General features: G+C 40.8%; 1 protein-coding gene across 3 annotated transcripts in view; it reads left to right on the top strand.

Annotated features, from left to right (window-relative positions):
• Positions 1-14,090, top strand: part of plekhg4b (pleckstrin homology domain containing, family G (with RhoGef domain) member 4B) — a 29,386-nt gene that overhangs the window by 3,128 nt on the left and 12,168 nt on the right. For 2 of the 3 annotated variants that reach the window (XM_085176416.1, XM_085176414.1), the window contains exons 1-4: positions 348-2,037; positions 6,998-7,195; positions 8,163-9,396; positions 13,824-14,027. In XM_085176416.1, the coding sequence (XP_085032542.1) occupies positions 1,969-2,037; positions 6,998-7,195; positions 8,163-9,396; positions 13,824-14,027 (1,705 nt within the window). In that variant the 5' untranslated portion in view covers positions 348-1,968. Of the gene's footprint in view, positions 1-347; positions 2,038-6,997; positions 7,196-8,162; positions 9,397-13,823; positions 14,028-14,090 lie in introns of those variants that run through there. The other variant, XM_085176415.1, reaches the window with a different exon arrangement.

Here is a 14,090-nt window from a genome sequence, read left to right as displayed (position 1 = left end):
GAGGTGCGTGTAGTAGAAATACTACTAGAGTGTCTGTATGCAGCCTGTCTTATATTGTGTGAATCCCTGTATTTGTACACCATGAAAATTCTGATCTGCTGGAGCCATAAAAAGATTAGAGCTGCTGACTACTCCACTGCCAGTTTTATAAAAAGAAATTAAACCAAATTTAATATCACTCAGTGCTGAAAATCTAATAAACGTGTTTTAGAGACACAAACACAGTGGACACCTGTCAAGGCAGCTCTGAATTAACTTGAATTCACTACTTTTGTAGCTAAACAATGTTTCTTTTTTGTAAACATGTAGTGTATATATATATATATATATATATATATATATATATATAAACCTGACCTACTTTGTTGCCTATGTGAAGCAACTTTAACTCAATGGGATAACTATGAATTAAAAAGAAGGAAAACAACAAAAAGGGAGAGACATAAAAGAAGAAAATCTGTACTCTGACCTACTGAAACCAGCCCAGTGGAAAGGCAAGGCAGCAGAAATTATAGGTTAAGTCCAAGCACACACACTCCGAGTAGGAGAGAGAGGAGTGTGTATTTGCAGAGTGCATATGTGAGGTATGTCTTCTTCTGCTTACACAGAAGATTATACAGTAGCTATAATACTACGACTAAATGTAGACTGAGTGCATAACAGTATCTGCTCTCTGGAACCTCTTTGTTTCATTTCCCAGAAATGCACTACGCCAAAGTATAAACGTCTCTGAGTATCACTGTCAACATGAGAGTAACCGTGTGTGTGTGTATGTGTTTGAGTGTGCCCACAATGAGTGCGAGACTCCAGTCAGTCAGTGTGGGTCTTTTTGTGCCTCTCAGGTCATTGTGATGTCTGCCTTTAATGACATCTGATGAGACTCCAGCGCCTCTCTCTCTAAAAATAAAGCAAACTCAATTACCCGTCGTCACTACCTTCCCTGTTTGCACAGACTGACCTAATGTGATCTTTTTCACACAGAGTGTGTATTCTTACAGAGCATGTCGTTCCTCCGAACAAGGACTTCCTGTGTTTAGGAAAAAATGGGAAGGAGCTACCATTCACAGCTAGCAAACATGTCATTTTGTTGCATTCCTCCTGTAAAAATATGCTCACCTCTGATGCTTGTGTGTCAAAGAGAGGGATATTTTGCAGTGCTTGTCACAATTCCTCATTATGGAATCAGGTAAAACCTATTTTAATAATTCAAAACATTTTTAGAGTCATTATAAAGAAGTTATATCTGGCTTCTGTAGCGGGAGGATGTCTCCATATGTCATTGGTTTGTGAGTCAGCTAAAGGATAGGGCAGTCCCCTGACAATATTTAAGAGGAATGCCATTGTAATGAGTGACCTGAGCCAACCAATCCTATGCTGATGTCTTCCTTTCTTTTTTCTTTTGAAAAGCAGCAGAATAAGCTGAAACCCTAGTCCATTTGTATTGTCAGGACAAAGAGAGACCATTGTGGGCAAGAGGGGTAGAGGGGAGCTGGTGGAGGTAGGGGTGTAGAGGGTCAGGGAGGGCAGAGAGGAGTTAGTCAACGTCTGATGCCTGCTGGGTGGAGTGCTGGGGCTCACGGCAGTTGGGGTGTGTCCTTTTTCTTTTCCCCCCGTCTTTTTTTTATGAATGATGAGCTTGAAGTTGCAGGAGTGTGCATTTGTCCAGCTGGATGGAGCTTCATTAGAAAAGCAAGCAGCAGGGCGGGGGAGGTTATGTTGGAGGAAGGGAGGGTGAGTGACGGGGAAGCCAGCGCACTGCCTCTCTCACGCTCTGAAGTTTAGTCTACTCCAGCTACAGACACCACAGCATAGAGAAAAGGAGAGAGACAGGGGAGAGAAATGGTGCCGGACCCACTGATACCACAGCAATGACTTACTACACTCACAGTGTGGATTACAAAAGTCTTTCACCTGGAGTTTGGAGACACGTGATTTATTGAATTTTGGAATTGTTTCTCTGGTGGCTAAATGCTTCCTTTGGGCAAAATGCACTCCAGAGCAAAATCACGGAGCTGTGACAACTACCTGTGTATAAAGGTACGGGCTTGAAATGTGTTTAATTACAGGATTTCGGTGACTCTCTGGAAGTTTTTGCACATGCTTGAACTTTTTTTTTGCCTTTTTTTTCCCAGCCACTTTATTGCGTGTGTGTTTCTGTATTATGGCGGTAGATGTTTTTGATGTCACTGTTCAGAGATGACTGATATTTTGACTTGTCGCTGTGTAGTCAAAACACAGCAGGAAGCTTTTCATACATGCATTGTGTTAGAAGAAAAGGGAGGACGACACGAACGATGATCGGGATTATGTTATTGCTCGATATGCACATATATCCAGCGGCTCATTTCTCCTTTAAGGGAATATAACATGGACTTGTTTGTTTGTAGCGCTCTGTTCACTTTAAAGGGTGATGAATTCCTTTTGCACGGCCTGTCTGTATCATTACTTTTGTTGTGCAGTTGTAAAAGATGAGCGTTTTAGATTTATTTCTTCACTAGTTATAGATCGTGTGTGTGTTGATGATGATTAGAAATTAGAAACGTGGACTTTTATCTGTAGGGGGAAAAAGAGAAAGCAAGATATGATAAACAGACTATTATTTCTGGGAGTCACTGAGATACACAAGTTTGTATCCTCTCTGATATCTTTATCAACCTCCCACTTATAATGGAATGCACCCACTCTATATTTACCCTGCAGAGGTATCAACACACTTTGTCAGGCTCCTTTGTCTCTGTTGTCACTACTTATCACTGCCCTGATTGGCTGAAGGACCTTCATTCACTATTTTGTCTTCCTTAATGAGTTTTATTGAATTGAACATAATATTTAAATGTGTGAGATTCAGTGTTTCATACACACTGGCAGAACAACTAGCCTGTCGGTGCTGTTTACATCCTGAAGCAAAGTCATTAGTCGCTTTCTGCTGGTATAAAGTGAGTCTTTTCCATAAACACTGTGGGAATATGTGAAAATTGCTCTTTAATCCATCAGTAGTGGTAGTTTTTGTCGGTCTTATTAATTTTTTTTAAAAATAAATCAAAATAATACGACTTACTGACCCAGATTAAAAAATATGTTGAATCAGAAACACCCCTACTTTCTTTACTGTAAAAGTAGTACTTTTGGCTGTGGGTATGTGGGTGGTCCAGTTTATCGCCTCACCTCTCACACCTATCTGTGTTCATCACACAATCCTTTTGTCTCGCCGGGTTATCTGCTAAGATAACAACGCTACAATTTACAGCAACAGCTAATCTTCTTACGGACCACAGCATTAGTATGATTATGCTTTTATTTCTCAAAGCGTGTGCTGTGTCTTGTACACAGAGAGTGTGGCGTTTGTGTGTACAGTTTGATGTGTAATTACATGTCTTAAGCTCCTCGTTAAGGGCCGTATTTCAAACTAACAGCGATCTCAAGTAACCTCATTGACTTTGTTATGGCTCCTTGACATAATCAGAAACTGTGGCTTTTAAATGTATTCAGAATACAGCGTGCACCTTTTGTCTGACCACACATCCCAGCATCTCTCCTCTTACTGTCGTTCTCTCATGAGATAGGGTTTCTATTGGTACAGATCAAAAGCTGAAACTTACTGCGGGCTTAATGGGGAGGTCTCACTAGACTCTTTTGTTGGCATCCTGGCACCTGGCAGCGGGGCAGGTCTGAGCAACCTGTGGCCTTTGTCGTCCCGCTGCCTTTGAGGCTGTTAGCAGGTTGGTTAGCGAGCAGCCTCTGTGGGGGCTCCAGGGCTCTCCTGTTACACTCCCCTGGTGGCTTCATGCTCCACTGGAGTCCTGGCAGGCAGCGTCTTTTGTGTCCCTGACCCACTAAATGTGTCAGTGACCACCTCGTGTTTGCTTCTGTGTCTCTTGCTTTTTCTTTTGGTTTTGATACACTTCTTTCCTTATTTGCCCGACATTTCAGTCTTGACACATGATTTCATTAAGCGTTGCAATAGAGGAATCACCAACTAATCAAGCATTTCACCACCATCCGTATATCTTTAACTTTATAAAAAAGGAGGGGGGTTAACAAAACAGAAAAGGTCAAACGTAACCAGGATCAATCCTCTGGGTTTGCTTTTTTTTTTATCAAGAGACAAAACCCTTTAATGTTTAACCATCCCATTTGCTCTGATCACCTTTTTGACAGCTTGTTTACTGATGGCACAGACAAATGTGTCCCACCTTGAGCTTTAAAGCCATTAATTACCACCTCAGTCTGCCATCAAACAAGCAGCCCATTAGAAAGATCTGGCATCAGAGAGGTTGGGACTTCCCAATTTGCTCCTGTCCTGCCTGAAGCTCTGAAGCTAGACATACACAGCTATATACACTGCATTCCTGTGTGGCTCAGAGCGGATGGGAGGCTCAGCGCTGGTGGTTAAACTTGGTCACTCTGCTGAGACGTGCAAATATATCTCGTGCTAGACAGGTGACACTTAATGAAAAGCTTCCATTTTTTTCATGCCAGTGGGAAGTTCTGTGTCTCCTACCATAGGTAGGATTTTATTTACATGTGTCACTACTCTGAGTGTAAACAATGGATTATCCATCTGTTGTTATTTTTAGTGCGGGTTTTTTGTATCCATACTGTAGCACTGGATTACATATACAGCCACTCCTGCGCAACACGATGTCTAGCCTTTGAATCGTAATGTTGGCTAATTGTTCTTCAAAACACTGCGTCTGTCACTACCCTTGTTTTTCTGCCTTAGGAACCTGAATTGAAACTTGCTGGTGTGTCCGAAATATGCGGCCGAGGCTTTCCTCCCATTGTTAGCTCTCCTCCAATAAAACACCATGTTACTCCTCTCCTCCTGAGGGCAACAGTGACTAATGCCCAGAAACGTTTTTGTCTCGCTAAAGCAAGCTGACTGCTAATGGAAGTGGGTGTTTTGTTTCAGGCCACCGACACTGTACTGCACATACCACTTAGAGAGGCGGAGTGCACAATGAGCGCCTTGTAGTAGAGTCGTGGCATGTGTACGAATGCGCTCAACTGTACTCACTCTCTTCTAATTGATGGTGCTGCACTGCTTAGATCAACAAGACAGATCCTACAAAGGGTGAAACATGGGCTGTCTGACCACCAAAACTCAATAGAGTAAAGGCGATCTCTTGATTTGTCGGCAGCTTCTATTTACATGCAAATGTCGCATAGAGATTCAACTGAAAGTAGCAAAATGCATCGAGGAGCTGCATATTAAAGCCCTGTGTTGGTCAACATCTTGCAAAGTGGTAACACTTTATTATCCAGCCCCCTACTGAGGGTGTAATTCGCCTGTAACTAACTAGAATTTCAACTATTTTACTTGTAATTACAGTGTAGTTATATACTTACAGCTACGTACTTTAGAATAAAGGCATAAAACGGCAGGTCTTTGCAGGAAAAAATAATTATACTATAACTAAATTGTGTCATTAGAAATTGTGTTAGTAAATTTAAATTGATGTATAAGTAATTTTACATCATTCATGAGTAATTTTAAGAGTAATTTCCTTTTTTTTTTTTTTACATCTTTTTTTTAATATCATCATTTAATATTCATTATGTGCCTGATGGATTTTATACGATTCAATTTCCCCACTTTATAGGGTCAATTCTTTGGTGTTCAATTTTGATTGAATTATTTCTAATTATACATTTCTATTTATTTATTCGAGTCTTTGTTCCATCATATAAATGCATTTTTATTTTAATTTACTCATTTTGAAAGTTATATTTGAACAGTGATTGTAAAAGGAGAAAAAAGAGTAAACTTAAGTAAATAAATTTACTTTACTGTATATACATAGGTCTATAATTTGTTTCTTTTAAGTTTAAAAGGGAGAACGGTACTTATAATATTTATATTGTTAAAAAAAAACATAACTTTTATATATAAATGTGTACCTACCTTTAAATATTTGTCGGTAAACATTAGAATTTCAAATAAGTTCATACAGGAATATTATGCCCTTAGTCGTGGGCTGTCTTATAAAGTGTCACCCAAATTTGTTATATGTGAGACATTTCCTGACATTGCTATTTATCTATGCGCTTATCATGAGAGACAGATGTCTCTATTCCACGGCTATGTTCCATTCAGGAAGGACACATACTGGAGTGATGTTTGGCCTTGGCACCGACAGAACAGAGGAAGGTCATAGCTTGAACCATGACTCCGGCTACTACTACAGGTCATCCTCATTCAGATCTGTTGTAATCCCAAATATCCTGTCCTCATCATCAGTCAAACTGTGTTGGACATGCAGTTTGGGGGACCAATGGCGGTGGCCCGGGTCATGTAGGGGTCAGATCATACTATGTGGCAACACGGATGCTGTTGGAAGGTCATGTTCCACCGTCCTGATCGCAACTGGAGTCCAGTTTGGACTTTCCAGTTTGCCTGTTTGTGTTAGCTGAAGGTGACGTCATGGTAACCAGGTGTTTCCCCTCTGCCGGGATGCCTGATATTCCCTGTCATGTTCAAACTTCCTGACAGTCTGGCTAAATGGGATCCTACATGCATATGTTTATCTAGTTATATATTTGTATACTGTGCACAGATAGCTTTTATTTGATTGTCGTTGCATGCATTGCCTTTCAAGGAATTTGTTACAAGCTGTCTGGACTAGGAGTTACTAACCTGTGACTTCAAGAAACATCTTACTATGAAATGTTTGTCTCTTCTCCTTTTCTTGTAAAATCCAGGAAACTTCAAAAATCTGAAAACTCCTTTACACAGCACTGAGGCTATAAGTAGACATATTTGAATTGTAAAAAGTACTGGCAAGGGGATGGCACACACACACACACACACGCACACACACACACAAAATTGTCAGACTGTTGCTTTTATTCAATTCTTGCTTTTACAACTGGAAAAGGAAAAATTGGCAATTCATTAAAAAATATCTCAAAATCTCCATGTCAAAAAGACTGGAAGCCACTTATTTAGACTCACATCTGCTTATATGTTTATGTACCCGTCTCTTGTTTTTCTCAGGACGCTGAGTCTTTGGACAACTGTATCCAGAGCACTTTGTCTGCCCTGTACCGTCCCTTCAGTGCCACTGCTGTCACCGTCCTCTGGCAGCTGTTCAGCGTGGTGGAGAGGCAATATCGTGGAGACGGACTCCGCTGCCTCATCGACTTCTTGCTTCCTGCCAAGAGGATCCTACAGATCATACAGAAAGAAACCTGTGTGAGTGCTTGATAGTAATGGTATCTGAGGTTAAATTGAGGAAACCAAGAATGTCTGTATTTTTTTATATGTCTGGTTTTTTTTTGTTTATTATTCCAATCTGTGTTTGAATATGAAGAGAAGATGAATAGAAATATAGAAAGAGGACATGGGGATTTAAGAAAAGAAACCAAAACTATCTCACTGTCTGGAAAGAGATAAACAACTAGAAGTTAAATTGTGAACAGTTCTGCTGAGTGTGAATATTTTTCCTGAGTGGGAAAAGTGAGACTGAAACAGAGTTGATTAATGGTTCCGGAAACAGGCAACAAGCTGAAAAGCAGCCATCATTCTCTGAATAGCGAAACACAGGGAAACTGTGGAGTGCTTGAGAGGGAGCCATGGACTCTAGGGTCCAGCATGAAATTCTATATTCCCTTTCAAAAGCTTTGATTGCTGTGGGTTAGGGCCCTATCACCAAAGCACTGAAACTTTATTCCTCTGCATTCATCTCTCTGGTGATTACACTGTGACAATAGCCACAGAGCAATAGTTTCATCTAAGCCTAGCCCCTGAGAACTGCTTGCTGTGCATGAGAGTCTTTGTAATGTAGGCAATATGAGAGGCTTCGGAGGAAGATCACATCCTTAGCCTTTGCCATGACATTCATAAGAGATGAAAAAAGCCAACCCTTGAGCACCGTGTTTTTGCTCTTAGGGTTTCATGCTGTCACAACACGGATTTGTGTTGTGGTTGCTGTGAAAACGGGCCTGATCAGACAGGTTTTCGTCTTTAGCTGACAGTGATTCACTCAGTGCGCCCCATGAAAACACCTTGCCTCTTGCCTTTACAGCTAAACATGTGTTTAAATACTGCTTTGCAGATGTCAGTTGAAATGATCCAAGTCGTACCACAGCTGAGGCATGACTCACATATATGATAACAATGTTTTACGGGAGTACTGACTGACTTCTCTTTCTCTTCACAGGTAAAGTTCAGAGGCTTGCTCTTTTATCATGAGGGATGGCCTCTTTGCATCCATGAGAAAGTTGTCCTGCAGCTTGCACCTCTGCATAAAGTCAGATTAAAGCAAGGAGATTTCTACCTACAAATTGTTCCTTTAGGACGCAAGGCTGCCAAGCTAGTGATAAAATGTTTGTCGATCAGTGGGCAGGCCATTGCAGAAATCCCTATTTCAGAGAGCATGTACGGCAGCATCTTCACAGCTGAGTTCTTACAGAATGTAACACGTGACCGAAACCTGCATCCGCTACAGAACTGTCTGCTTACCACTGGTACGGCTGTGTTCAGGACACCGTGGAAGAACGTGGCCAACCCGCTCTTTGTCAGCAACACAGCAGACGCTATAATGCAAGCGCACTGCAGCCGAGGTGGTTTCCGTGCCCATCTCAGCACTTGCAGCACCAGCGGATCTACGGGGACTCTGGACAGCCATCGCAGCTCCAGAGAGTCCCTGCATTCTCAGGGAGCTGACTCCATTTTCTCTGAGCCCAACTCCCCGAACAGAAACCGCATGGACTCTAGCAGTGAGAGTCATAGCACCAGCACAACTGACAATGCTATACCCAAGATTAAAATAAAAAGTCTCACTGAGGAGTGTAGTACAGGAAAGGGCGGTGAGGACAGCAGTGCAAGAGAGGGAGGACTGGGGTCCAAGATGCTCTCTTTCAGCACAGACCTCAGTAACCCAGGCCCTCGGCGCCGTCTCCACAGAGACTCTGCAACTTTTGAGACCAGGAGACTTTTCAGAAAATCTTACATGGAAGCACTACAGAATCCCATGACCCTTGGGTCGAGCTCTGAATCCATCTTGGAGGAGAGCTCAGAGCATAGTGCTACCCTAAGAGAGAGAACTGTGACACCGGGTAACAGTCCCGACACGCAGACCTCCTCCAGAGAACATTCATCGCGGAGGTTAGGTAGCCGGGGATGGCTCAGCAGTGATGACTCCAGACCCAGCACACCTTTACTTTACTTACAGAGAGGTTTGCGGAGTGCTGAGAGACGAGCAGAAAGGCGCTCCAAGTCACTGGAGAGGACTAACAAAGCAGGCCAGGTTAAAGGCCACCGGGAACGATCTTCTTCTGGAGGATCAGCCGGAATTTCACCCAAAAAACTAAACTATGCTTTTCGTTTCGGAAAGCTGGATGTGGAGGCCATAATTCCTGGGATTGAGAGGAGAAACAGCAAGGATGAGTTGGGTAAGTCCTGATGTTAAACCTCAGTGCACAAAAATTACACTTAAAGTCATAAACGTTGGTCATGTTTTGGACCAATACATAAAGAACATTTGCTTATAAATGTTTTTTTATGCTTTTCACTTGAAGTAAATTTCAAGTGCAGTATTTAAAATGTAGTCATTATATATAATCACGATTATGATCAGTAATGTCATGAACACAGCAAACCTAGCAATTAATTGATCCTAGCCAAATGTAAAGACAAAAGAGCCAGTTGGTGGCTCACGTCCTGAAAATCCTATCATGGCAAAATTGCTGCAATTCATTTAGCGGGTACTTAAGAAATTTCTCAAGAAACAGGAATGAACGAACCAAATGGCTAAAATACCTATTTACACCTGATAAACAATACATAAATATGCTGGTGCTAACTAACCTCGGATGGATATCAGGAGCATTAATTAAACTCAATTTATACTGTAAGGTGATCATACAGTATCCTTGAGAAAACCCAACAAACAAGCTACGTCCACCCCCCCCCCCCCCCCCCCCCTATCAGCACAGGACTTTGTAACAGTAAAAAGAAAAAACTCCTTTTTAACAAAAAATAAAAAACTTCCAGCAGAACTAAGCTCGGGGAGGGGCAGCCATCTGCTGCAACCAGTTGGGGGATGAGAGGAAAGAGAAAAGAAAAAGAAGAACATAAGGAGACAGGACAAAACATACTAAGAAAAGCACCTCACACAGAGTGCTTCAGCAGTTTGAGTCTATAGTAGAATAACAAAGAGATGGTTCAGGGTCACCTGATCCAGCCCTAACTATAAGCTTTATCAAAAAGGAAAGTATTGATAGCGTAGAGAGGGGGTGTCTGTCTCACAAATTTAAACTCGGCACTGAAGGGTCTGCCTCCAATTCTACTTTTAGAAACTCTTAAGAAATACAAGTACGCCTGCAGTCTGACAGTGAAGTAAGAGTGCAGTCTTTAAGATATGGTGCTGCCTGATCATTCAAGACCTCATATATCAGGAGAAGGATTTTAAATACAGGGAGTCGATGAAAATAGGCTAATATTGGAGAAATATGCTCTCTTTCTCATCTTTTTAGTACTCTTACTGCAATGTTCCAGATAAACGGAATGCTTTTAGGGAACTTTTAGAACTACCTGATGAGAATGAATTATAATTATCAGCCTAGAAGTAATGAATGAGACAGGATGTTTCTAATTTTGCAAATGTTGTGCAGATAAAAGAAGGCAGTCCTACATATTTGTTTTAAAATAGTAAATAAGGTGTTAATAGAGGCCAAAGTTATGCCATCCAGAGTAAGCTGGGCACCGTGCTTCTAAGATTTTTAGGACCAAATGTAACAAGAAAGAAAATTGCATACAGGCTGGTATGTCTTTATGACATGCCAGTAGTTTAACTAATTGATTTGTATCATCTAGTTTCATCTGGGTAGCAAGTATATGCACTGTTTTCTAATAATGTTGCCTAAGGGAAGCACGTGTAATGTAAAAAGTAGTGGTCCCAGCACAGAACGGAACTCCATACATTTCACACATGAAAAACCCTTGCGTTTACCTGTACAAAGAGGAGTCTATCTAATAATATGGAGTCTATGATTCCTTTAATATTAGCGTCTTCTAATCTCCGTAGGAAAACCTTGTGATCAGCAGTATCAAATGTTGTTCTAAGTTCTAACAAGACAAGAAGACAGACGTGTCAACCATCAGAGTCTATAAGAAGGTCATTTGTAACATCATTAGCATTATCTGGATTATTTTGTAAACAATCTCTATGACACAAGAAGTCCTTTTTGCCTATTTATTACTACACTAAGGATGTATTGTAGTTGCATATTTTCCTTCATTACTGTGAACACTGACACTTTAAATTGTGTTAACCCCAGGCTTGTGGTGGTGCTGTAGTACATATTCACTAATAAAATCGTAAAAGTAATTTATTTGTACTTTTTAAAAGACACAATTAAAAAGTGTTTCACAGTCAGGATAAAATCCACACCAAGTGTAGCCTAAAAATACATGCAAGCATAAGTTCATACATGTATGTACCTACCTGAATGGGCAAGGCCTTGCCATGCAGGTAAGTAGAGTACGTGCATGGTAATTATGTGCATGCAGGTAAGTGCGCTGTGATTAATAAAACTTAGAAATGAATTCTAAGTTTAAGTGGAAGCAAGTGGTGGAAGGAAAGAAACAGTGTTGATATGTCATCGCTAGCTGCTTTTTTTGTTTGTTAACGAGGGGGATGGGCTGGGTAGAATTCCACATAAAGATATGTGAGGGAGACAGCGTGTAGTAAAAAGTCCAAGTTATTGATTAAATAACTTGATGATTTAATCTGTGATAAATCTCTGAGAAATGCCTCTGTACTTCTGATTTTGAGCGTTCTTTGGTAAACTCTACAGTACCCTGTAGTATTAGAAAACTGCACAGGCATTTTCAAAAATTTGACAGAATCTGAAACATCTTCAGTTTTAACAGGATTGATTTACCGATGGTTAAATCATCATGTCACTAATCAAATAATACACCCTGAGGTTATGAAAACCTCTTAATAGCTAGATGGTGGTTTTGCAATAACAGCCTGCAGCAGGACTGATTATAACAGTTCATTAGATGACTACAGTTGGAGTCTGAGTGCTCATAACTCTCAGCTACTTCGTTCCGATTGGTGACAGATAACCTTTCACAGCCCACTCTGTGTGTTTTTTGGCACGTTGAGGGAACAGGTACAGCCCAACCCTGGAAAGAGCACTTTAGTCCCAATCCCGTGTTTTCTTTACTGCTGTCAGTCTGTTTTGTTTTCTGTTGGTGCGTTCTGGGTAGCTCAGGAAAACAGTGATGTGAGAGTACCACCTAGGGAATCATGTTGTTTTTTAGAGCTTCTTCCGTGAATTGAAATGTGAGGTTAAAAAAGGCAGTTTTGTTCATTCTCTAGTACTTAACATCGGGCAGTGCCAGACATTAGCTGTGAGTATTTGTGTTTTTTAAAATAAAAGTGGTTTTAGTTATGTTGAAAAAACAGCACTGGGCAAAAATACAGTAGTTAAATCAGATTTTTCAGAGATTACTTCAGAGGGATTGAATTTCAGCTTTTGGCAAGCAGGTTTTTCCAGCAACATTATAGAAAGTCCTGTAAATTCTGTAAAAACTGGCATCCTATAGTGAGATGAGCCTTATCAGGAATGGGGGCTGCAGCAATCCCAGATGGGTTGCTCGTTTACACAAGTTTAACTTGTGAACAAATCAGCTGCTGGGGATGTTTTTGGAAAACAGACTTTTATAAATTGAGCCTTTGTCTTTTAACTATAGAAACCCAAAAGCTCGCTGACTCATACAAGTCTGAAAAACAAAGACTATATGATTGATTAAATTACTTGTGATATGAACCAACAAATATCCTGAATCTTATATGTGATCACTAAGTGATAATAACCAGTGCTTGTTTAGTCTTTGATGACTTAAAAAAGTGTCAAACACAGAAGATAGAAAGCAGACTGTGACACAGGACAATACACAGGAAGCTTTAGCCTACTTTTGTCACTTCCTGTCAAAACAAAGCATTTTAGGAAACCTGCAGCAAACACAAGCGTGGTCACACAGTCGCACAGGAAATGCACTAATTCTCTGAAGACAATAGAGGCTGAGCTGGGAGGGCTTATTATCACAGAACAGAGCAGGACAATACTCAAACTGCTTATACAGACAACACATCACAGATAGATAACTGCAAATTTATTATAGACATAACACTGAGTTTGTGTAAAGTTTTAGGCTCTGTTAATAGTTGGAGTACTTTTTAAAAAACTTAAAACTAAAATGGCATATATACTGTCCAAAAACCACAAAAATTCAATTAGTTATCATGTGGAACAAAGAAAAGCAGCAAATTGTCACATCACACATGATAAAATCAGTGTTTTCAGGGATTTTACCTTCTGGACCACTATTTTCTGTTGATTAATTCTAATTATGTATGGTGCATGCTCATCTGTCCATTTCATCCCAGTTGTTGGCCAAGACACCATGAAGTATCCTGTAGGATGTAGAGATACTGGAGTGGATATTAGAATGCAGCTTTGCAGCCTCAGGTTCAGGTCTGTAAACTGTGGTATCAATTAAAAATGCCAGGAACACAATTCTTGTAAAAAGAGCCTTGAGCTATGTAGAAGTGAATAGGAGGAGGTGCAGGTATGAGAGTCTGCCTGTGACTCAGCCTGACTAAACACCTGGACTCTGTGATGACTCACTAATTGAGTGCACTTAGCTGGCCACTAATAAACACACTTTCATGAGGTATCACCGCTAGGAAAGAGAGTACAGAAGTGAAAGGAAGCTTCTAATTTCTATTGATTGCACTGTGTTGTTGATTGCTTGCTTAGTAAACATCAGACTAGTGCTCAGATTTTTTCATTTGTCTTTACAGGACAGCGTAACGACAGCCTGAACAGTGAAAGCAGGCGGCACAGAGCTAGTGGAGAAGAGTCACACAGTCCCAAAGCTGCAAATGGGACAACAATCAGAGTGGCCTCGGTACAAAGCTCATCATGTGACTATAATTTAACCTTCCCCAAACTGGTGTCAGAGGTCAATCAGGAGCTGCTCACATCAGCGGCTGTGATTCTGCCAGGTAAAGGACAGCTGATTCACCCATCAGCCTGTACTGAAATTATTTCCATCCATCCATCCATTT

The sequence above is a fragment of the Neolamprologus multifasciatus genome, chromosome 11 (genome assembly GCF_963576455.1).
Source record: "Neolamprologus multifasciatus chromosome 11, fNeoMul1.2, whole genome shotgun sequence".
Classification (NCBI taxonomy): Eukaryota; Metazoa; Chordata; class Actinopteri; order Cichliformes; family Cichlidae; genus Neolamprologus; species Neolamprologus multifasciatus.
Note: the sequence above shows the minus strand (reverse complement) of the source record. Positions and strands in the feature narration are given on the sequence as shown.